At 40.3% G+C, this 25,469-nt stretch overlaps 1 protein-coding gene across 3 annotated transcripts in view; it reads left to right on the plus strand.

Annotated features, from left to right (window-relative positions):
- The window catches only part of Cab39 (calcium binding protein 39), a 78,038-nt gene that overhangs the window by 11,630 nt on the left and 40,939 nt on the right, over positions 1 to 25,469 (plus strand). For 2 of the 3 annotated variants that reach the window (XM_059278485.1, XM_059278486.1), the window contains exon 2: positions 21,415 to 21,571. In XM_059278485.1, the coding sequence (XP_059134468.1) occupies positions 21,458 to 21,571 (114 nt within the window). In that variant the 5' untranslated portion in view covers positions 21,415 to 21,457. Of the gene's footprint in view, positions 1 to 8,885; positions 9,040 to 13,079; positions 13,296 to 21,414; positions 21,572 to 25,469 lie in introns of all 3 variants that reach the window. The other variant, XM_059278484.1, reaches the window with a different exon arrangement.

Raw genomic sequence — 25,469 nt, forward strand, 5'->3', positions numbered from 1 at the left:
CCATTTCTTGTAGTTCTAATTCACTAAAATAAAAGTTGATGTTTCTTGTTTTATTCCCATTTCTACAGGTTATTTTTAGTTCTCCTATTCTTAATATTTCTACTGTCACTGGGGCCTTAAGCCAAGAAAAGAGACAGAGGAGATCAGTAATGGTGGAAGCCAAATCATCTATCTATTGTCTTAAACATAGCTGACTACTTCATGTATTTATGTATTTATGTACACAACACATTTGAGTGTTCTAGCCGAGAGTAAATTCCTCCTCACTTGACTTTTTTTTCCTGGACTTTAAAAAAATTAAGTTCCCCCCTCCCCTTTAAAAAAAAAAAAAAAAAGTCAGGCTTGGTGGCACATGTCTTTCATCCCAGCACTTGGGAAGCAGGTGGATCTCTGTGAGTTTGGGGCCAGCCTGGTCTACATAGAGTGCCCGGACAGCCAGAGCTGCATAGTGAGACCCTGTCTCAGGGGAAAAAAAAAATAAGTTTCAGCTGTACTGTATTTGAATGTTGGAGTGTGCACGTGCGTTCAAGTGCCTTCCTGGGGCAGAGGTAAAGAAACACTTGGGAGCTAGAGTTACAAGAGGTTGTGAGCCACCTAATATGGTGCTGGGAACTGAATTCAAGTCCTCTTCAAGAGCAGCAGGCACTCTTAACTGCTAAGCCATCTCTCCTGACCCCTGGTGAACATTTTTTATGGCCTTCTGGTGCACCTGAGAAGGGCTTCTCTGTTAAATACAGCGAGTAGTCAGTGGAGTCACTAGTCTGGGGTATGCGAGAGGTGCTAAACTAAGAGCAGCAGACAGTGTCCTCGACACATGCCAGTTCAGTATGAAAATAGCACCTGGATTCTATGCTGGTGCAAGCACAAAAATCGAGGTACAAAGTAATTGCCAACCTATACATGGATACCAGTTGCTGGTACATTGTCAAGACCTATGTGAGTATTCAGCCCATTTATAAGAACCCAGTGTTTTCATGTCTTTAATAAATGAAACAATAGCCTCAGTTGTAAATCTAGAAAGGGTCCTACATTCAGAACTGTGGTGCAGAGCTTAACCTTGTGTACATGGTATAGTTTTGTCTTGATGGGTTGTAGACCCATCCTGGAACATAGCCAAGCCAAGCCTTCTGGTCAGGCAGTGTGTTACTGAGTTACCATCAGTGCTGATTAAGGAGCTGAGAAGAAACGGAGTCTTACAGGAAGACTAGAGAAGTTCAAGTGCTGTTACTCCACTGAATGGAAAGGTGAAGTCTACAAACCATAGAGCTGGAACTTGGTATAATTGCCGTATGCCACAGCCAGGTGTTGATTTCTAAAAGCTCCAGGCCATTAGCTATTTTCCTTCTTTCAGAATTCTAAGTAAGGAAAACATTCAGATGGTTTTAAGTTGGAATATTTTTGATGTTTTAACGAAGTAATTCTATTTTACTAGTTAGGTTTTTAGGGTTTTTTTGTTTGTTTTTGTTTGTTTGTTTGTTTTGTCAACTTGAGACAAGCTAGGGTTATCTGGAAAGGAGAAACCTCAATTGAGAAAATGCCCTCATAAATCAGATTAGCCTTTAGTCAAATCTGTGAGCCATTTTCCCAGCACTTGGGAGAGCGAGGCAGGAGAATCACTGGATTGAGTTCAGCCTGGGTTGCAGTGAGATTTTACCTTTAAAAGGAAACTCTTCCAGTATTGCTGTTTCCTCCCTAACTTAGCATGTTCTTATTCTGGCCAGGACAGCAGGACAGCAGGACAGCAGTAGGCACCAGCTGTGTCCTTGTATCCTGCTTGTTTTCTAAGAGCTGTGGGCAGGAGGAACAGTGTAGTTAGTTAGCACTCTCTTCTTGGAGAATGCCAGCCTGAGAAACCCTGAGGTTAAATGTCCTCTAGTGCCAGACCCAGGCCCGGTGGCTTACATCCTAAAGCTCTTACTTGGAATTTCTCTATTGTGTGACTAGAATAATAATCTTCTCAGGCTTGCTGTGAAATGAGTAGACCAGAACCAAGCACACAGTAAATACTAGTTGTCACCCTCTTAACAATTCCCTGCTTAACTAAACTTGATGGTATTTTATAGTTTCTATTGCTGTTTTGTGCTGGGATTATCAGCATGTTTCACTGTACTCAGCTAGTTATAATCCTAAACTTAGTAAAATGAGTACAGTTAGTTAAAGAGCTAAAGAGTTCAGCCCAGTAGCCATATTTTATACAAAGATATTGATTTCTTGTTAGCAGTATTATAAATGTCAGAACAGAAATACTCTGGCTATGAAAAAAATGAAATGTCTAAATATGAAATATTTGGAATTGCTGGAAAAAAATAAACTTTTAAGAAACTGTATAATCCTAAGAAAAAGTGGGAAGACTAAGCAAGAAAAATATTTCATATTTGTGCATTAAATTGTATTTATTTAGTGTGCATGCATTCGATTTATGTGTGTAAGTGGACACACACATGCCACGGTGTGCCTGTGGAGATAGAGGGCACAGTGGAGGAGTTGGTTCTCTCCTTCCATGTATGCATCCTAGGGATCAGACTTGACAGCTGTTCTCTGGGAACTACCACGGCCTAGTATGTGTGTGCGGGTTGTTAAGATGTTCATGTAGCTAGAGGTTTTCTCTCTGGGTCCCCCCAAGCCCCGGCAGTCCCTTAGCCCACTTATAAAATAAACATACACACACTTATATTATTTAAACTGTTCGGCCATTAGCTCAGGCCTACCATTGTCTAGCTCTTACTCTTATACTCAGCCCATTTTTGTTAATCTATATGTCACCACATGTTCCGTATTTTTACCTGCTGCCTCTACATGATGGTCCCTGGACGGCAGGCTGGTGTCTCCTCTCCGCCTTCCTGTTCTCTTAATTCTCCTCTCTGCTAGTCCCGCCTATACTTCCTGCCTGGCTACTGGCCAATCAGTGTTTTATCAATCAATCATCCCCAGCATGCTCATTTCATGTAAACCAGTAAAATACATTTTATTTTTCATACTTAACTATAAGTGACTGCCAATTAAAAGTCCACTTATAAAAATTCTTACTGGTTGTGGGGTTGTAGTTTAACCAGTGTTTGTTGATTGGGCAGCATTTTTGTTTACCTCATCATTTGTCTATTGTTTCCCATTTACACTGTGTTCTCTGCCTATTGCTTGCCACCCCATCTTCATTTATATTCTTGGTACTTCCTTGATGCCCTTGATGAGATGAGAATAGACTATGAAATGATATGCAAGTACAGCTTAGCTGTTATTTTAATTTATGAATGGAAATTTTTATACTGTTTGAATAGAATATATTTTGTATACCTGGTAAAAATAATTTTCTATGAAAGCAGACATTTAAAACTTAGTTTCTTCAGTGCCTTTCATGTAACAGCAGCTTGAACAATATGTTGCATAAGCTTGGAAATACTTGTGTTTTTTCTTAACCAGAAAGGAGATTGATGGGAACTAAACAGGTACATAAATGAGTAGACAGTGTACACAGTGAAGGTGCTGGGGCTGCCCTTTTACACTCCTGAGGAGGCTGGACCACTCTCAGAGCCAGAATTTGACTCTTAAGAAAACACAGTCCCTTATTTTGATTTTGTGTAAACCATACGTATCGATTGCCTTAATGTACTTTCTCTTTTTTGACATAGGATCTTCTTAGCATTGTTTCTAAATCTCACCTGGGGGAGATAACTAACACACTGGGTTGTGTTGTATTAAGCAAATTTGTAATGTAAAGCTAAGATTAACAGCTTATGTTTGCTCCCATATGCTAAGCTTAGATTCTTTTGTCCCTCACTGCTATGGTTTGGATTTGATTTAGTCCTCAAGTATCCAAATGGAAGACTTGTGGAAGACGTGATCCTCAATGGATCATAAGTCAGGCCACCAAGAAGTGGGCCTAGTGCTCCTAGTAAAGGGGGTGAAGTTCTTGTTAGAGGGACCCCTTTTCTTTTTTTTTTTTTTTTTTTTGCTGCTGTTTGAAATGTCTCCAGTAACTGCTGTTCCTGCCATTGTCACCTAATAGAGTTAGTGTGGCACCATTGAAGAGGCCCTCCTTAAAGTTGCACTGATGCAGGTGCTGTGCCCTTGAACCTCTAACACTGTGAGCTAAACAAACAGATTTTTTAAGTTAGCCTGACTCAGGCAGTTTTGTTACAGTGATGAAAAGCTGACCAGGCACCTATTACCATTTTAGGAAATGGAAAAAATTAGGAGTATTTTTCCTTCTCTCTCTTTCTTTACTAACTACTATCCATAGAAAACAAGATAAGGAATGTAGAAAAACAGGACAAATCGACTCGAGTAAGGGTTAATACACAAATAAACACATTTTTGTGTGCTGTTAGGTGAAATCCCACATTTGGCTTTGAGTTGGGTAGCTAGAATAAAGAGTCAGCTCCAAGCATGACTGTATGTAAGACACAAAACAAACTGGTCATTTAAGAGAAGCATGACTTCCAGGAATTAAGGATGTCAGTATAGTGTCTATTTAGCTATTCAGGCTTAAGTGTAAGATATTTTAGTTTAAAACCTAAAAGATACTATTGGCCTGGAGTGCAGTATTATTAAATCAGTATTTTTTTCTGACTGACCCAGTTGTGATTCTTCCACCTCAGCCTCTGGAGTTCTGGGATTGTAGGCTTATACCACTATACATGTTCAAGTCATTGGCTTTATGATGCTCTGGAACTGTGATAGTGGCCTTTCAATCATGCCTCTGAATGTCTTAGTAAAGTTAGATACCAGAAAGGTTCAAGGTTATACTCTTAGGTTCTGGCTTTAACAATTGGCCAGTCCTAGTGGACAGTACTAATAGCTGCCTCTGAAAAGAAAAGAGCTTGCCCAGAGCTTGATTTCAAACTAGGTGCCTACATTGATTTGAAGGGCTAGGTCTTGGCATCTGCCTGTGACCCCAGTACTTGGGAGGCAGAGTAAGAGGATAATGAGTTTGAGAGGTTATATACTTAAGGCTTTGGCTTAAAAACAGATTATGTTCTAGTCACAACATAGAAGTCCACTATGTAAAACCGATAGGAATGAAGTGATTTAGGTTGGAGTAGATTGACCTCTCACTCCAGAACTCAGTGCGGTCAGCACCGTAGCTAATACCATTTCAGTCTGAAGACATCTCTGAGCTTGCACCGTTTATCCCCCATTGTTTTGAAACAAGCTCACCCTATTTGCTTCACTCCTAGAACACATGTGGGAATCCAGTTTTAATCAGGGTAACTTCCTGTTCAAACCGCTATGATTCAGACACTATAGTTAACAATAGTCTCAATATTTGGAGGAGTTAAATAAATAAATAAATCGGGCTGGAGAGATGGCTCAGTGGTTAAGAGCACCGACTGCTCTTCCGGGGGACCCGGGTTCAGTTCCCAGCACCCACGTAGCAGCTAACAACTGTCTGTAACTCCAAGATCTGACACCTTCACACAGACATGCATGCAGGCAAAACAAACAAACAAATAAAAACAATAAACAAACAAATAAATAAATCAAGGAAAGGCTGGGCATGATGGTACATGCCTTTTATCACAGCATTCAGGAGGCAGAGGCAAGCAGATATCTGAGTTCCAGGGCTAAATTGTGAGACTGATTTTAAAAAACTAAAAAATAAAGTAAGAAATTTAAAAAATCAAGATGAAAGATGTGGGGTATTTGCATATGAGAATGATAATCTGTATGCTTGAATTGTTCCTTTGTGTGCAATAGCACTCAGATATTTAGTCATTGTAGATACTTGGGTTAGTAGCATTCCACTTATAAAATGGGGAAGGAAAAATAAAATCCTATGTTGAAAATTTACAGAGGGAAGAAAGTTTTCAATGTAAGAAGCTTTTCCTGGTTGGAGTGTCTCTCAGCTTAACATCTTATGCTCCCTTGGCTGTAAGAAGCTGTTTCTTACATTTGAGATAGAGATTCCAGATGAAAAGGCAGATTTTCCAGTTTGACTGTATTGTGCTGTCTACACATCAGGATTGAAATGTTCTTTGAGCAATAAAAGAAGGCATGTGGCCATTTTGTAAACAGCACTGAGCTTTTCAACTTTTGCCTTCCTTTCCACTACATGCTTTATTACCCACAAAAGTACAAAATAGTTTTGTTTCCATATCAGACTTTAGACTGTGGCATACAGCTCTCTAGCCAACTTCTGGCTTTCATCCAAAAGTATCAGTGTCTAAGAGCCTGTTCAGGGAGCATCTTCACCTTGATACCTGCCTTTAGTGTGCAGTGTGCCTTGCTTGTCCTCTGAACTTGGTACTGGTAGGATATAGTAATGGCGTGTTTGTTGGTATTCTGTAGATTTGAAGTCTGCTCTGTGTGTACCTCTCTTCTTATTCTACTTCATACCATGACCTCATCTTTCTAGATCCATGAGCTGAGTTGTTGGTATGTGGTAGAACGTTTTATTTCCTCCAAAAAAGCACAAGCAACCGCCAGCTTCTGTGTGATCCTGCCAGTTAGTGACAGCTGCAAGATCTAGTTGCTTCCTCTGATGTTAAACACTGTTTAGCTTCATTGTTTCATTGAGAACTCTTCTCTCAACCTAGGATCAAGCCTTCATATGCCAGTTAATTTGGTGACATGGAGGGTAGAAAGGATGTGGTGTCTGGGTAGGAGAAAGGTCGTCTTAGGATGTGGTTCTACCTAAATAGTTCTCGGTCTTTGGGTTGTGACCTCTTTGGGGATGCATATCAGATTATGATTTGTAACAGTAATGAAATTGCAGTTATGAAGTAGCAATGAAAATAATGGTATGGTTGGGGGTCCCCACAACATGAGGAACTGTATTGAAGGGTCAGAGCATTAGGAAGGTTGAGAACCACTGCTCTATATGATCTTAAGTCTAAAGTACCATGCAGTTGTACATTCTTTCTCCAAAAATATTTGCTGAAAAAAGTTTATTTACACTAAATACTACTATTGGACAGCCTTCAGGTAGTTAAAAAGAAAACAAATCTGTAAATCTCCAGCTACGGTGGTGCAGCTTGGGCAGGTTTTGCAGTATGTTTGTGCTTTTGTGGGCATTTGGCCAGAACAAAAATAGTAATGCCAGACCTTGAAGGAGAGCAATTTCCCAGGTTTATATCTGACTCTGTAGACATTTAAAGCTGTGAGTTTAAGTTTTTTAAAAAATACAGTTTTTCATCAGAATGACTAAAGGCAAATTTAGAAATTGCCTTTGCAGGTATGACTTTTTAAAGTCACACATTTCTAATACACTATTACTTCTTCAACATAAAAAAAAAAATCTTCCAAAAGGTAGTTTTGTCTGACCATACTTGAAATTTGTTTCAGGTTTTTCTCATCTGTTACAGGTCAAGTTTGATTGTTGCATCCTTCTTCAGGAATTCGCTTTCTAAAGGGCAGGGTTGGCTATTTGCTTTTCTTATTTACAAAAATGTGGGCGAGACCATGATGTTTGCCCATGATCATATGGACTGTGTTTGCACAGCCTTGTGGCAGAGCAAGTAAGAAGTTTACCTTGACAAAAGGTAGATTGCAGTTTCTTTCTTTCTTTCTTTCTTTCTTTTTTTTTTTTTAAAGATTTATTTTATTTATTATGTATACAGTGCTCTGCTTGCATGAATTCCTGCAGGCCAGAAGAGGGCACCAGATCTCATTACAGATGGCTGTGAGCCACCATGTGGTTGCTGGGAATTGAACTCAGGTCCTCTGGAAGAGCAGCCAGTGCTCTTAACCGCTGAGCCATCTCTCCAGCCCGCAGTTTCTTTCTTGAAGATTGATACTTTCTCGTTCTTTTAAAATAAATTTTTTCACTACTTTATTATGTGCATTACATTGATCTTACTTTGTATATGCAGAGGCCAAAGGACAGCTTGCAGAAGCTTCTACCATGTGGGTTCTATGGATTAAACTCAGGCTTGTCAGGATTGGTGGCAAGTGCCTTTGCCCACTGAGTCATCTCATTGGCCCAGTTTCTCATTCTTTTTTATTTCATGTGTATGAGTATTTTGCCTACATGTGTATGTATGTACTATGTGGGTGCCTGGTGGCTCTTGACACCTAAAGAAGGTGTTAGAGTCCCTGGAGCTGAAGTTGTAGATGATTGTGAGCTACACTGTGGTGCTGGGAACCGAACCTGAATCTTCTGCAAGAGCAGCAAGTGCTGTTAACTGCTGGGCCATCTCTCCAGCCCCAGGTTTCTTTGTTTGTTTCTCTGTGTAGTTCTGGCTGTCCTGGAACTCACGCTGTAGAGATTCACAGAGATCCTCCTGAGTGCTGGCATTAAAGGCATGCACCACACTGTGCCCAGCTTTTCTTTTTTTTCTCTCTTTTCTTTCTTTTCTTCTCTTTCTTTTTTTGGTTTTTCTTTCTTAAATGAGGGAGTTGGTTTACCTACTAAAAGTATACTACTGATTTGTTTAGAAATAGTTGAAATTCACATTTTTGAAATTAGTTCTAAAATAACAATACTGTACCTTTAATTCCTTAATATATCTATGAATCATTTTTATTGATTTAAAAAAATCAAAGAAAGCAGTCATATATTACAGATGTTTATAAATAATATTTTGTAATATATAATTTCCAGGCTCATTATATAAAATCTTTGTGGTTGTTTGAGAAGTCCAGCATATGAATAAGAAAGCTGTCAAAGCTTTTTCAGATTGACTTTTAAAGAATTATTTTTATTTTTATTTCTGTTTATTTACTTGGTGTGTGTATATATGTATGCGCACATGTATAGTATGCATGTGTATGCCACATATGTGTCAGTGTCTGCTGAGGCCAGAAGATGTGGTCATATTCTCCCCGCTCCTGAATGAGTATTAGGAGCTGAGCTTGGGTTCTCTGGGGGAGCTGTGTGGGTTTTTAACTTCTGAGCCATATTTCTAGACCCTTCAGATGGATTTCCAATCTTTGTTTTGCTTATTCAGGTCTCATCGGTAGGTTGAGAAATCATCTTAATGTGAGTTACCACCAGCCTTTAGAAGAAGGAGCAGGATGGAACAGAACAGAATACAGAGTGAAAGTATAAAATTATGATAAAATAACAAAATTAGACAGTATAGTTTTACCTGTTAACAGTAAGTAAGTACTCTTTGGTGACATTTGTCTGTTGGGTCGGTTGGTTGGTTGGCTGATTCGTTGTTTTTTTTTCAGACAGTTTTTCCCAAGCTGACCTGGAACTCAGTGGCTAGGGAAGATCTTGAATTTCTGGTCCCCCTGCCTCTGCCTCTCAAGTGCTGGGGTTACAGATTCATGTCACTCACTATACTTGATTCTTATTAACAAATGTGTGTTGTGGGGTTCTCTAAGCCTCCATTAGTAACGGGAGTAAAGTTAGGTATCTTGGTGGTCTTGTTTCAGTAACTACACAAAAGAGGCTGACAGCAGGTGTGTATTGGAAAGTTCCAGTACTGTGTCTTGCCTGACCTGTTTGTACTTTTAACAGGAAGTAAAGGAAGACCTATGTGATTTACTCATCCAAGTTGTAGTTGACAGGAATTTGATAGAGAAGCTAGTAACACCATAAGTGACAGAATCAAGATTCAAGAGAAAACAAATTTTTATTTTATGTCGGGGGTGGTTGGGTCTCTGTTTGTATGTATGGAGGACAAAGGACAGCTTTGGAAGTCAGTTCTGTCCTTCCACCAACTCAGTTTATCACATTTGGCAACATATGCCTTTACCTGCTGAGCCACCTCATTGCTCCCCTCCCACCCCTCAATTTAAAATATACTGTATATTGGATCTAAATCAGAAGACATTTAGTAGAAATAAATGTTCATTCCTACAGGCTCATTCCAAAATGCAGTAGTAAACAAGTGAAGATGTAGCTTGCTATAAGACTACACATGAGCTGGGTGGTAGTGGCGCTTGGGAGGCAGAGGCAGGCGGATCTCAGTGAGTTCGAGGCTAGCCTGGTCTCCAAAGTGAGTTCCAGGACAGCCAGGACTGTTACACAGAGAAACCCTTGTCTCTGAAAAACAAACAAATAAACCAAAAAAAAAAAAACAAAAAAAAACAAAAACAAAAAAAACAAAAAACAAAAAACAACCATGAAAGACTGCAATTGATGGAGTTGCTCAGAAAGTTTGTCAGCTGTATCCTTTGACTATTCAAACTATCAATGGGGCTCAAGACTAAATTTAAGAATTATGTTGATCAGGTCTTGGCTGGTCAGATCACATGTGGACCACCACACTCGGAGAAAAACAGTTGAAGTCATGGAATATCTGGAGAATAATCAAGGGAATCCCTGCTTTCACCAGCTCCCCCAGTGCTCATTATTTTTATCTGTAACCAGACTTCAGCTGGATGAGCCATACAAGAAAGGTTCTTGTATGCTGTTGCTAACTTGGCTAAATCTTGTGCAGACAGCTCATAGGCTAGCGTGGAGATGGTAATGTGTGTATTAACACGTCTGATTTGACTGTTCAAAATGCTGCCTTTATGACATCTCTCATCTTGTTTCCTGTAATCCTGCATTTCTACATCCTAGGGTGCAGGTCTTCTCTATCCCATGTCTCATTGTTGTCTACTACCCACTGAAATGGCTGCCCTGGAACTCACTCTGTAGACCAGACTGGCCTTGAACTCAGAAATCTCCCTCCCGAGTGCTGCGATTAAAGGCGTGTGCCACCAGGCCAGCAGCTGCCCTAACTTTTATGATGTATTTTGACGACTTGTAGGATTTACCTCTTGTCCTAGACTGGAATGAAGCCTAGAAATGGGAAGGTTTTGTTTGTTTTTTATCATTAGAATTCATTTACAATATAAAATTTTAAATAGCCTCAAATCAGAGGCTTCTAATTGTGAAAAATGCTTCAAATGTAAATGACTTTGCTTAACATCATACTTATTTAATATGTATTTAAGTATAGTTAGTGCGTGTAGAAATATACTATACACCCCAGAGAAACTTAGTTAGATGGTTAACTGAATAAAACCCCAGAATTCATGTGACATAGTGGATTCCTTAGTTGATTATTCTCCCTTACAACCAAGCAGTGCTTTAATGAAAGAAATCAAACTGGACAATAAAATGAGATTTAAATGGGAGTCCATTAGAGTGGCATATTTGTTAAAAAAGATGCCATTAATTATAAATGTTCGATAACTGTAGACATAAAAAAAAATCTTTCGTATTCGGCATGCTGTTATAAGTCTAGTAGGAAATCCAAACTTACTTAATTTAAAGATTTATAGGTAAGGCTGTAAAAAGATGAAAACCGAGTCTGGAGAAGTGGCTCAGCAGGTAAGAGGGCTTGCTGCTTCTGCAGAGAGCCTGAGTTGGGTTCTCGGGACCAACGCTGAGGGGCTTTAATCACCTGTAACTCCGTGTTCAGGGATCTGATGGCCTCTCTGGCTTCCATGAGCACTGCCCAAACTCACCCACATTCACACATAGATGAAATTTTAAAGAAAATGAAAACTTTGTACATTAGATGACATTAAGTTGATGTACAAGTGACAGACGAGGAGAGCATATTTATAAAAATAAAAGGGGGACTGCACAATATTTCACAGATCCATAAGAAAAAGACAGTGGGTAATAGGGATATGCAAAACATACAAAAACAAAACTAGTCAGTGGAATTGGTTGGAGGGGTGGAAACACGAGGAGCTCAAGGCTTTTGTTGAGACAGGGTCTCATGCGTTAGGTCTGTAGACCTGGGAATTTACTCTAGGCCAGACTGACTTGAACTTGTGATCTCCTGCCTCAGCCCACCAAGTCATAACCTTCCTATTTTGATAGTCTCAAACTGCTGCTTATCTGAATTCCTTTCACGCTCTCCCATGGCTTCAGTTGGTATACAGAACTTTCTCTGGCCAGAACGGCCCTTTGTTTAGTCATTTCTTAGGAACCGATTTCTAGGAGGGCAGGTCAGGAATCATTTCCTCAATTTTTATAAAGGCCAGGAAGCTGACATCAACTCAGTGACTCAGGCAGGACTGGCTGTAAAGAGGATGAGGTTTCAGATTCTTGTCTCCACTCACTCAGGGACTCCAGGGAGGCTGTACTGTACCTAAGACACAGTACAGTTGGCTAGGGCTTAATGACCCTGGTAAGTGTTGTTAGATCCATTGTGTTAATGTAACCCAGCAAAGATTACAGTAGTTTATTAGCTATATGGATTGTCTTTAAAGAACTTTGTCAGCCCTGAAATAATGGGCTGTACAAAAAAGGTAGAATAAATGTGATATTACTTCCTTTTTATTTATCTTTCCGCCACCCCCTTTTGGTTTTTCAAGACAGGGTTTCTCTGTGTAGCCCTGGCTGTCCTGGAACTCACTCTGTAGACCAGAACTCAGAGATCTGCATGCCTTTGTCTCCCGAGTGCTAGATTAAAGGCATGCACCCTTTACTGCCTGGCTTGACCACTAAGTTTTTTTTAGTACTTTTTTTTTTTTTTAAGTTACTGTTGTTTCTCTGTATGTACAGTTTGTATGTGCTTATGTGTGAGGGTCACTTATGCCAGAACTCACAGGGGCTTCTCCTGTCTCCAGTTCCCACTCCACCTTGCTGTCCTCAGGGCTCAGCTTTTGTATGTGCCCTAGGCATCTCTTTGGGCTTCAGCTGCAGGTTCTTCTACTCACAGAATTACCTCCCCAGCCTTGCTCATACTTATAATGAATTTCACTGTTGTACTTGTATTGCTTTTAAATATTTATTTTGTATATGCAGGTGTTTAATTTGCTTGTCGGTGCATTATTATTATTATTTTATTTTTATGTCCAAAGTGACCTGTGAAATCCTAGGCCTGTACATCTGTTTTGGCATGTCCCAGGACCGTTGTTACCTATTTTCCACTCTTTCATTAGTATTTCTCTAGTTCCTTCTAGTGGGAAATGATCTTGAAATAATTACTATATCAATGTTACATCTAGGTTAGAAAGATGCTCATTGATTAAGGGTGCTTCCTGCTCTTCTAGAGGACCTACATTCACTTCTTAGCACCCATCAGCTACCACCAGAGGGATCTGATACCCTCTTCTGCCTTCCCTGGATACCTTCACACATACAAGTCTTTCTGTAGATATTACGTTGTACATGATAAATTTCTAACTTTAATGAAAACCGGTAGTTCTTATTACCTATGACTTTGCTTTTGTGTTCTTTTCAGCCAGCAGATGCCTCTGAATGTAAAGATCACAGATTGAAGGCTGGCAAGATGGGTCAGTGTGTGGGGTCACTTGGCTGCCAGGCCTAGTGATCGAGTTTGAGTCCCAGGACCCATATGAGAAGAGAATTTACTCCTTCAAGTTGTCCTCTGACTTGTAATACATGTACGCTGTAGCATTCCCATGCATACCTCCTCTCCCCTACATAGATATCACAAGTAAGATTATAGTATATGTGTAGTTTTACATTTTAAACTTGTGGTTTTTGCAGGGGGTTGGGATTGAGGGTTGATTTTTTTTTTTTTTTTTTTTTTTTTTTTTTTTTTTTTTGAGACAGGGTTTCACTGTGTAGCTCTGGCTGTCTGGAATTCACTCTGTAGACCAGGCTGGCCTCAAACTCAGAGATTTTACCTGCCTCTGCCTCTGAGTGCTGGGATTGAAGGCGTGTGCCACTACTGCCCAGCAAACATTTTTATTTAAGAGAAATTGCAGGTAGTTTTCACAATTAATTTTAGATTTCCCAGCATTTGGCTCTAGTTCTGAGAATTCTACTCTGACTGATGTAAAGAAATGTCAGTTTCTTTGTACATAAATTGTAGAGAAGCCGTTATTAGGATACCTGGTAAAGGGAAATAACGAATAGATGTTTATAACATGAAAGATGCTGGATAGGCTGATAAATACTGTGTGAAAAATTGGTCAGGACCTAATTCTTAACACCCAGGTCTTCTCCTTTTCTGACTTCATGATATTTGGAAAGCCATTCAGTTTTTGTTTTTGTTTGTTTGATTTTTTTTTCCCCATTTTTTTTTTTTCCCCTCTGTCTTTTCGTTGGGGTGAGAGCAGAGTCTTGCCATATTATCCTGGCTGGCCTGGAACTCTATATGCACAGCAACTAGCCTTGAATTGGTAGCAGTCTCCCTGATTCTGCTTCCAAATGCTAGGATTACAGGTACATACCCCGATTCTCAGCTTCAGCTAGTACTTTTTGAGCCCTCTTAGTCATATATAGAATAAACTAGAAATCAAATAGGATCTGTCTTAGGAAGGAAGTATCAGAACATCACTCTGATATTTCGAGAATTAGAAGAAATACTCTATTTTATACATATGATACAAGGCCTGGGGAGATGGCTCAGTGGTGAAAGTGCTGCTGTGTAAGCACAGTGTGAGGACTGGCCTTCAGGTCCCACACTCCACATAAATGCTGGGTGGCTTAGGTGGCCTCCCTGTAATTCCAGATCTAGATCCCTGAGACAGGAAGATTTCCAGAGCAAGCTGGCTAGTAAGACTAGCCTTATCAGTGAGCTCTGGGCCTCTATGAATAAGGTCAAAGAGCATCAAGTACAAGTCCCTCCATCATCAACTTCAGGCCTTTGTGAATGCGCACACATGTGCTCACCACACATTCAAACATGCATACATACATGTTACAACACATATACACAAAAGATGGAAAAAAGAAATAACTAAATAGCCTGTAAGTATCAGATCATAGGTAAAAACGTGTAATGAAGCAATGAAATCAACAAAGCCCTTGCTTTCGTGGGACCTATAATAATAGAGAAGAGAAATGGATAAATTGATGTCAGGTTATATAAGATCTGTAAAGATAAGGAGAGAAGGCTTTTTTGGGAAACAGCAAAAGGGGTGTGTGTGTGCATTCTTGCATTTATTTATTTGCTTGTTTGTTTATCATTTTAGCCCTGGGATTTGAACCCAGGGCTTCATTGCAAACTGAACAAGCACTGTGTCAGTGTATACCATACTCCCAGCACCGTGTTTGTTTTTTGAGACAAGGCTGACTTCAAACTCATGGTCCCGCTGCCTCCTCCTGACTGTTGGGATTGTAGGTGTCAACAGCCATACACCTTGCTGTAGGCCTTTGTAATCTGATGTCATTTGTACAGACATGGATAAAAGAAAAGAAAGCCATGGTGTTTGGGTTATTTGTGTGCAAAATGTGGGAAATATGTCTGAGTCCAGTCTAGAAATGTCAAAATGAGTGTAACTAAAGCCTAGAGTAAGGAAGATGAGCCTAGAGAGGAGTTTTGTGATCTTGGTGAAGAGTCAGCTTTATTGAATGAAATGCTAAGTCATTGGGTGGAATTAGAGGTTGAACAGAGAAGCAACAATGCTTTTAAACTGTTCAGGAGAGGAGCTACATTGTTTTAAATAGTCCTGTTACTGTAGCCATTCCTACCACAATCCGGTTCTTATCTAGGCTGTAAAATTTCACTGTCAAGTGTTTAATTAGCATTGGCCAGAAAAAGAACCCCCCCATCCCGCGTGTGTGTGTGTGTGTGTGTGTGTGTGTGTGTGTGTGTGTGAGAGAGAGAGAGAGAGAGAGAGAGAGAGAGAGAGAGAGAGAGAGAGAGAGAGAGACTGAGACTGACTATGTAGGCTGATCTCAAAGTTACTACATCTTCCTCTCAAGTGCTAGGATTAAATGTGTGGGCTACCATGCCTAGGCCTGAAAAGTCTCTGTTAATTGCCAAACCCACTCTATCCAGTGTCTCCTGAGCTTTGGTTTAGTTTTGGTATAGTTTAGAGTTATGCTTCTGGTGGCTTTGGTAATGAACCAAGGCTTCAGCTGGCTTCTTAAAGATCTTCCTGGTTTAATTTTAATTTTATTTGAGAAAGGCAGGCCTCCCTTCCTTCCAAAAGCTGAATGGAGTTTTTGTAGTTACAAGCACAAAAGGGAAGGATATACACTCTCACTTTGTTACACTATAATAGATAATAACCTATTTGGTTTTATTCTGAAATTAGTAGTCATGAATCAGAGTTTAGAGGCAAGGGTGGGTAGCTAGCCCCTTCTATTCAAAATTTTTTAAGTGTTTCAAACAACAGCTACTTTACAGTGTGATGTACAGATTAAAATTTTTTGTTATTTTTTGAATTATATGTATGCCTCTGTTGTGTGTGTGTGCACATGCACACAAGAGTGCACATGCTGACAGAGGCCAGGGGTTTCAGATGCCCCTGGAGATGGAGTTATGGGTACTTGTGAACCACCTGGTGTGGTGATGAGAATTGAACTCCAGTCCTGAAGGAGCAGCACATGCTCTTAACCACTGACCCATCTTTCCAGCCCATGATGTGCAAATGGAAATACTTGTGTTTGAAGTATTTTTTAAAAGATTTATTTATTTATTATGTATGCAGTGTTCTGTCTGCATGTATGTCTGCAGGCCAGAAGAGGGCACCAGATCTCATTATTTATGGTTGTGAGCCACCATGTGGTTGCTGGGAATTGAACTCAGGACCTCTGGAAGAGCAGCCAGTGCTCCTAACCTCTGAGCCATCTCTCAGTCCATGTTTGAAGTATTTTTATTTGTATATTACATTAGTAGCTGCTGTTTTTCACATTTCATATGTAAGGAAAGGGTGCTTAGTATCTGCTATTTGGTAATTGTATGGATTAAGTAGCATTAACCATGGTAGTATAGCATTGGGTCATAGAGTTTGTACTGCATTCACACTTTCTATGACTGCACACTTAATCGGGGACCCTAATGGCCCTCGGATGCAATCACCTTACAGTGTGTGGGCTTTTTTTTTTTCCCTCCATTTTTACTGTTTGCATTTGACCACCAGGTTGATGAGTCAGATCTAACACATATGTTAATATAGAGTTTTATGAAGTCAGCTGTCTAGGAATGTGTTGTCATTTAGCAGTTTTCATTATTGTCTCCAAACACACACCCACATCCATGCACACCAGAATTTTGTCTGTAAAGCAAGCACTAGATGAGATATATTATTGAATGAATGACTGTGTCCTGATACTGACTTATGGGTCATCTGATTTTTTTTTTCAGTATTTATTAGCATGTGGGTAAATAGGAGTGTGGTGCATAAACCAGAGCAATCCAGTTGCCAACGTGGTAGTACCTAACAGTCCTAACTTGAATGGCTTGGATATTTTGTTGGTAAAGTTTCAAGCAGAAGTGACCGTTTCTAGTATCCTCTGGTTGCCCATCTATTTTGGGGAAGAGGGTGGATACCAGTGTAAACAAGTACAAATATACAAGCAAGAAATTAAGAGAATACATTTTGACCCACTAATAGCATCTCATTGTTCCTTAGGTAAACCTTAATGGTAGAGTTTCGCAGAATGAACAGTAGAACCGTTTCTTTAAAAGCTGGGTGTTTATTTCTCAGTGATGGACTTAGATACAGCAACAGATAGGAAATATTCATTATTCTCACTTATACCTCATCTGAGAATATGCAAACTCACAGGATTAGACTTACGTGGACACCAACCAAAAAGCAATGCTTCCTTTTCAATGATGGCAGTACTCTTTCCATAGGTCAGGTAATGCCTCAGTCATCATAAAAACCAACACTCTTATCATCCTTGTCTTACTCTCATGTATACTGCTGTGACAGTTCTGGAGGCTAAATCCCATAACAGGTTTCTGGGCTGAACAAGTGGTGAGGTCTGTATCCTCACATGCAAAAGAAAGTGCAAGCTCTTATAAAAAGGCACATGAGGTTCCATCCTCATGACATGAACACCTCCCATTTAAGTTTCAGCCTCTCATTGTGTGCTGGAGGATTAAGTTTGCAGCATATGTATTCTCATATCAGGTCCTAGGAGAACTGTGGATTCCATTGCAACCTCTGGCCTATATGGAGAATGCCAAATGTCCTAAAAAAAATAGAGATTTACAAAATAGAATTGACTCAAAATTGTGATCTGATCATATGGGAGAGTTAAGCAAGTGGCATCTGCTATCATGGCCAAGTGTTGTGATGGAATGGGGCGGGATGCTGTGACACAAGAATCAAGAAGCAGGCCTTAGATGAGAGTTGGGTGTTAAAATGACATGCTGGTATCATTTGTTGAAACTATAGATGGGGCTGACAGAGCAAATAGAGGGCAAGGGAGACAGCCAAAACCTTGAAGGACATTAACATCAGAGCCAAGATGAGTCATTGGATTAATTTCAGAAAAGTAATAAATGCAGAGGAAGGCCACTGGTGGGGAACAAGAAGGCAAAGCAGGAAGTAGCAGATGCAGTCCCAAGTTGAGCCTCCAGTGCTCTGCATGTTCCCTGTGGCATGAAGTGCTGTGTTAAATTATACCGCCCTTTTCAAATCACCCTTGGCCTCCAGATCCTTAGGAGTCAAGCACACATCACTGATTACTGTCACAAATAGGCACCTATACGTTCACTCTAGCTTAGGAGTTTTTTTTTTTTTTTTTTTTTTTTTTTTTTTTTTCTTTTTTTTTTTTTTGGTTTTTCGAGACAGGGTTTCTCTGTGTAGCTTTGCGCCTTTCCTGGAACTCACTTGGTAGTCCAGGCTGGCCTCGAACTCACAGAGATCCGCCTGCCTCTGCCTCCCGAGTGCTGGGATTAAAGGCGTGCGCCACCACCGCCCAGCCTAGCTTAGGAGTTTTAAAAACTTAATGATAATATATAAAGGAGTTTTTGTCCATCGTGAGTAAGCTTCCTGATGTGATTGGGTTCTTCGTGGAATATCTGTTTGTTGTCTTGAGTACATGTCAGTACATTGGATTTGTTTTTATGTTCTTGTTTGGTCGATCAATTAAGAAGAATAATTATTTCATAACCTTTCCTGAACAAAGGAATTTTATATACATGATCTCCCTGGCAGCTGTGTTTTGTGTTGTGACCAACACCCTATAGGACTCTTTAAACCTCCTTTAACCTGATCACCTCTTCCATGGTCTAGCCAGAGCTGAAAACATCTGCATAGCTCCATAGCACTTTCTGCACAATTCCAGATACAGAATGCAGGTACAGAAAGATAATCTTTTCAGAGACTGTATTATGTGACCTTCTGTGTATGCAGAGATAGCCTGTTTGCTCCTACCCCATAAAAAGGTTTAAGGGAATGGTACTAGAAGAAAATGATCCGGAATTAGAGACAGCATAGCAGTCACCCAGACTTCTTATTTTAAAAAGATGCTTAGAAGTGGATTTGAGTTGTGAGAACCCATGATGAAGGACATGTGTTAAACTGTTTCTTGGGGCTGGAGAGATGGCTCAGTGGTTAAGAGCACTGGCTGCTCTTCCAAAGGTCCTGAGTTCAATTCCCAGCAACCACATGGTGGCTCACAACCATCTGTAATAAGATCTGGTGCCCTCTTCTGGCCTGCAGGGATACATGCAGGCAGAACACTGTATACATAATAAATAAATAAATCTTTAAAAAAAAAAAAAAACAAAAAAACAACTGTTTCTTTGTTTAATGAAGATATCATTTTAATTTGATCAAAATAGGATTTGAGGGTTTTTTGGGGGGGGGGTGGGGGGTTGATTTTGTTTTGTTTTGTTTTCAACCCACCACAGGGCTTCTCTGTGTAAGCCCTGGCTGTCCTGGAACTCACTCTGTAGACCAGGCTGGCTTCAAACTTGGAGGTCCACCTGCTTCTGCCTCTGGAGTGCTGGGATTAAAGGTGTACACCACCACCACCACCACCACCACCACCACCACCACCACCACCACCACCACCACCACCCGGCTCAGAATAGGATTTGTAAGATAATAGAAACTGAGACAGGGAGTAGATTGGTCAGAAGAGATCACATAAAAACTTGTTGAGAGCCAGGCGGTGGTGGCGCATGCCTTTAATCCCAGCACTCCGGAGGCAGAGCCAGGAGGATCTCTGTGAATTCGAGGCCAGCCTGGGCGACAGAGTGAGTTCCAGGAAAGGCGCAAAGCTACACAGAGAAACCCTGTCTCAAAAAACCAAAAAAAAAAAAAAAAAAAAAAAAAAACTTGTTGAGAAATAATGTATTTATGATTTAATTGTAGGCTTAATATTAGTAGCAAATCTGCATGTTCTTTCCCCTATTTGTTCTTTGTAAACAGACATGCATTTTTCTGTGTCATATTGGGGGAAAAGTTCAAAATTTTCAAATGAATCATCAAAAGTCAAAGGAAGTGTTAAGACGCTGTGCAGTGGAGGTATTAATGTAATATGCATGTTTCCAAAGGAAAACATAAAACTGGGCTGCAGTATTATATTTGATATGAAGTTATTTGATGTCCATTAATGCTTTTGGTTCAACTTTGAAATTTTTATTTATTTTTCCCATCACTGGGAATTGAACCCAGGGTTTTGCAAATATTTGCAAATAATAGGCCCGTTTTCTACCACTGAGCTATACCCACTCCCAGCTCTTCTTTTCAGTCCTTTTAATGAAAAAGCAAACAAAAAAAACCTAGAGACTTCCGTCATGTTACCATGTCAGTCGCTTCCATTGTTGTTCTGTTAAGTTTGTTTTGACAGCAGCTCACTCTAGACCTGGCTGTCTGGAGTTTCTGTGAGAATCAGTCTAGCTTCTCCTGCCTTGCCTCCCAGGTGCTGAAATTATGAGTGGGCTTGGCTGTCCTCTTGAGTTTCTTTGTGGTAGCTTTTAGATAGCTGTAGTCCTTCTTCAGATAAAGTAACATTGTGATTTGTATAGTTGAAATGTTGGTTTCCACTACTATAAACCCCATCACAAACCTTTGATCAAGGATGGTCACATCTGCACTAGAAGAGTAGAAAGTCCATGATGTAACAACCTTAAAGATCTGATGGGAGATTGATCCAAAGTGTTGTCAAGGTTCCCTCCAGCTCTGAAATACTCAGATGCCAAAGAAGTACATGCACATAAGACAAGTCTACTGGGGTGTTTTTTGGGGAGCAACATAACCTCTGGGGTAAGAGTGTGTTTGCTGCTGCTGCTATTTAGTTGAGCTCCATCTCTTGATGTTTGTCTTGCTTTCCTCAGCTGTAGAATAGACACTGTCAATTGGAGTGTCCTTAACTACAGTTAAGGACAAGGTCAGTAGGAACTGGAGTTTGTTTTTACCTTGAGCCAGATTGTCAACCTTACTAACCTCATCTGTAAGGAAGAAGTAATGACTGCTGGGGTTGTTTGAATGAGTAAAGTACTTAGCATTGGATCTGATAGTAGTAGTTACCCTGTCAGATGTACATTCTGCTGCTGCACATGGCAGAACCATCCACAGGCACCTGTTTGGATGGTTAGACAAACAGAAGATTGGGGAAAAATAAAATGGTGCTTAAAAAGCTAAGAGTGTTAAGTTTTCAAAACATTTATTTTATGTGTATGGGGGTTTTGCTTGCATGTGTGTCTATACACCATGTGTCTGAGGAGGCCAGAACAGGGTATCAGATAGTTGTGAGTGCTGGGAACCAAAGCCCTGTCCTCTGGAAGAGCAGCAAATGCTCTTAGGTGCTGAGCTGTCTCTGGCCCCCACGATGGCTTTATTTACAGATTAGAATGTGAAGTGTGTCTTCTGTTGGCCCTACTTCTTTCTTATGATCTTTGTGCTGTGTTGCAGGTCTAGCAGGCAGAGTGCAGTGGAAGCCTCTGGTGCTGCCGTCATGCCGTTCCCGTTTGGCAAGTCTCACAAATCTCCAGCAGATATTGTGAAGAACTTGAAGGAGAGCATGGCTGTTTTGGAAAAGCAGGACATTTCTGACAAAAAAGCAGAAAAGGTATGCATCTGGCTTAACTCCTTTATTAAGGAACAAATATAAGGTAGACTATGAGATAACTTGAAAACCAATAAATTCCCATATGGATGTAATTGAGTTTATTTTTTAAATAGGGTTTCACTTTGTAGCTCAAGCTGATCTGGAATGTGGGGCAGTCTTCTGAGTGCTGGAATGTGATTGCCGGTGTGAGCCACGCACCCAGTATTCATTTACTCCAGTCTTGAGTAAATGATCTGATTCTGGAAAGCAGTGTTTCCACCAGACGGGACTAGGCATTAAACTCACAGCTACATATAGGCATCCTGGGCAAATGTTCTACTACTGAGTCACATTTTCTGCTCCTGGTTTTCTAGGTTTTTTGTTTTATTTTGTTTTCCTCTCAACCCGTAGCATCTCTATCTACCTAATCACTACAGTCTAAAGCCTAGCTTTGATCCCAGTCAGGCCTTACCCACTCTTCTCAGAAGAATCCTGTGTGTTCTGCTCCCTAAAGGGCTTGGACTAGAGCCTGTGAGTTCCACTTTTTCTTGAAGACAATCCTTGTAATCTATCTCACAGACCTTAGCAGTTGTTCCAGCCTCCACAAGGTCAGAAAATCAAATAGACTGTTTGTAGTGCCTTTGTCTTGTTGTTTTTCCCTCATCCATTTACACCAAAGCCCCATTCATCTCTGAGAACTCTCAGATAGATGTATTTTCTTTTCTCAAAATAGTCTCAGACTCTTCCTCCATCCCACTCCTGCCCACTAAGACAGATCTCCACCATTTGGGCACCTGTCTTAAAATGTCACAACTGCCACCATCTTCAACTTGTTAACTTGTATTTTGTCCCCCTTGCTAGTCTGAGAGCTCTGAGCACTGTCTTTACTGTCCCCTTATGCTCCATAGGATGTCTTACTCTAACGGCCTCAATAACCATCATTTAAGAGTGAATGGTGAGATGAAATCTTTCACCTTATCTTTATTTAAGAAATTATTTCCTGTCTAGGGATGAAAGTTAGGTTACTTAGCTACTACTTTTTTGTTTGTTTGTTTGTTTTCTTAAAGCAGTAAGGCGTTAGAGTTTACCTTTGTTTTTAGATAGAGTAATGTAATCATTGTTTGATTTGAGATTCTTACTCTAAAATATTATGTCACAGTATATTATGGATGTTTTTAGGTTTATCTGTAGAACATATGGCTGATTCTTCCTATTCTGACTGGTTCTAGAGAGGCTGAGATGGCCCAGTGTTTAAGAGCACTTACTGCGTCTGAATCTGACCACTCACAATTGCCTGTAACTCCAGCTCTAGGGGTTTTGATGCCAGGAGTTCTCTGTGGCCACCTACACTCAAACATGTACATACTTATTCACATAAACATATAAGTAAAAATAACATAAATCTTAAATAACCCCAGAGTCTTTGGCTGTGAACTGTCATTTCTGCTCTGTTTTCCTCTGTGGCTTTACCAGTGTCTTCTGGTTTATGGCTGACTGATCTTAGCCTTATCCCATCTCCTTTTGTTTTCTCATTCTATTTAATATTTCCATTGCCCTTTGAACCAAGAAACCAAACTGATTTAAAGTTGTAAAGAGTGTCTCTGTCTGTCTGTCTGTCTGTCTGTCTAAAAGAACTGCTGGATAAGGTAAGTGCTAGCATGTACACAGAGTGCAGAGCTGTCCCATCTTACTAAAGTGTCTCATAAGATGTAAAAGTAGAAGTCTAGTTGCAGACAATGGGAACAGGTATCCTCAGGAAGTTAGAAGGGGCAGTTAACAGAACCACAGCAACACTTGCAATGCAGAAGGTAAGCTTGCATACTCTGGCCTCTCTCTCACTATTGGATGTCTACACCTGTACAAAACGGCCAGCAGTACTGAAAGTCCACAGGGTCTAACAGGAGGTAGAAGTAGCTACAGCTAGCAAGAAGCAGGGCTGACACCTGTGGCTGGCACAGGAGCTGGCCAGCTTGTCTTAGAAGGCAATGTGAAGGAGAACAGACCCCACTGAAGAGTGATTCATACCTGTATCATCATCCTCAGTGGCTGTTCCTTCATCCTTAAATTGTTCGTCATTGAAAGTATGTGTGTGTTCTATAAAATGATTCTTCTTTTGTTGTTCCTTAAAGATACAGTCCATTCCTTAAATTCATTCTGTTCATTAAATTGAGTGTGTGCGTGCGTGCGTGCGTGCGTGCGTGCGTGCGATGCTGGGGATTGAGTCAGGGCTTTGCAAATGTTGGGCAAGTAACTCTGCCACTGAGCTACACCACAGCCTCTCATCAAACTTACTCCATTTCTGTACTAGGAATGTCGTATATACAAGATGACAAGGTCTCTGCTTTTTAGAGCTTCCATTCTAGTTGAGAAGGATGGATGATGGACACATACTGAAAACAGTTTCAGGAGTAGTAAGAAATGGGTTTCACAAAAGCAATAAAATGGACTGACAGACTAATAGTTCTTAAGCTTTTTGTTCTCAAGACACCTTTATACTCTCAACTTATTAAGACCTTTAAAAACTTCATGTAAGTGGGATATTGATATTACCCCACTAGAAATTAAAATCAAGAAAGTTTTTGTTGTTTTTTTCTTTTGTTTTTGTTTTTAAAGATTTATTTATTTATTATGTATACAGAGGAGGGTGCCAGATCTCATTACAGATGGTTGTGAGCCACCATGTGGTTGCTGGGAATTGAACTCAGGACCTCTGGAAGAGCAGTCAGTGCTCTTAACCTCTGAGCCATCTCTCCAGCCCCTTGTTTTGTTTTCTTGGGTTTGTTTTTCTTTTTTGTTTTTTTGTTTTTTCGAGACAGGGTTTCTCTGTGTAGCTTTGTGCCTTTCCTGGATCTCCCTCTGCCTCTGCCTCCCAAGTGCTGGGATTAAAGGCGTGTGCCACCACCGCCTGGCCTGTTTTTCTTTTTTTAAGCAGGGTTTCCAAAACCCTGTCTGTAGCCTGGGACTTGCTCTGTAGACCAGGCTGGCATTGAACTCAGAGATCCGCCTTTGTCTGCCTTCCGAGGTCTGGGATTAAAGGCGTGCACCACCACACCAGGCTAAGAAAGTTTTAAATACTCATTCAAAAGTAATATACACATTCCAGTTTAACAAATAATATTTTATGGAAAATAAACCATATCATCTGAAATGAAAAATTCAGGGAGAAGAGCAGCATTGTTTTGAAGCAGTTTTTTTAAATCTCTTCTACTGTGCTGTTAGAAAGCCATTGGATCCTCATGCTTGGGCTGGCATCGCTCTCTTACACATTGTGTTGGTTTAAGTATATAAAGAAAAAAACCTATCCCCTCATAGACTTATGTAGTTAGATTTGTCCTGACTGTGGGCCAGGCAGGAAAGACTTACATAGGTATCAAACCTCTTATGAAAAAGAGAAGCCTAGGGCTAGCTCAGCACTTGATACTCTTGCAGAGGAACCAGGGTCCATTCCCAGCACTCACCTGGCATCTCAGAACCATCTGTAATTCCAGTTCCAGGGGACCTGACACCCCTTCCAGATCTCTGTTGTGGGCTCCTGCATACATATGGTAAACTCATGCACATACACATTTTTTAAAAGAAAAATTTTAAGAGAGAAAGCTGTTTTAATAGCATTTCAGATAATTTTGAATGTTTGATACCACTCTGTCACATTTATAAAGAACCAAACATATTTCACATCTTTCATACCAAATTATGTACTTTAAGGACAAAATTTAATAACATTAATGACTTTCTAATACTTCATTGGTATTCCTTTCTTCTCTCCCTCCACCTTCCTCCTTAGCCTAGACTTTCCTCACACTTGTGATCCTCCACCACCAAACTTCCTTAGTACTGAGATTACAAGTGTGTGCCCCTGTGCACAGGTCTCCTAGGCATTCTTGAGTGAAACCAGCAGTCTTGACTAAGTATGTAGTCA

Source organism: Peromyscus eremicus, chromosome 13 (genome assembly GCF_949786415.1).
Source record: "Peromyscus eremicus chromosome 13, PerEre_H2_v1, whole genome shotgun sequence".
Taxonomy (NCBI): Eukaryota; Metazoa; Chordata; class Mammalia; order Rodentia; family Cricetidae; genus Peromyscus; species Peromyscus eremicus.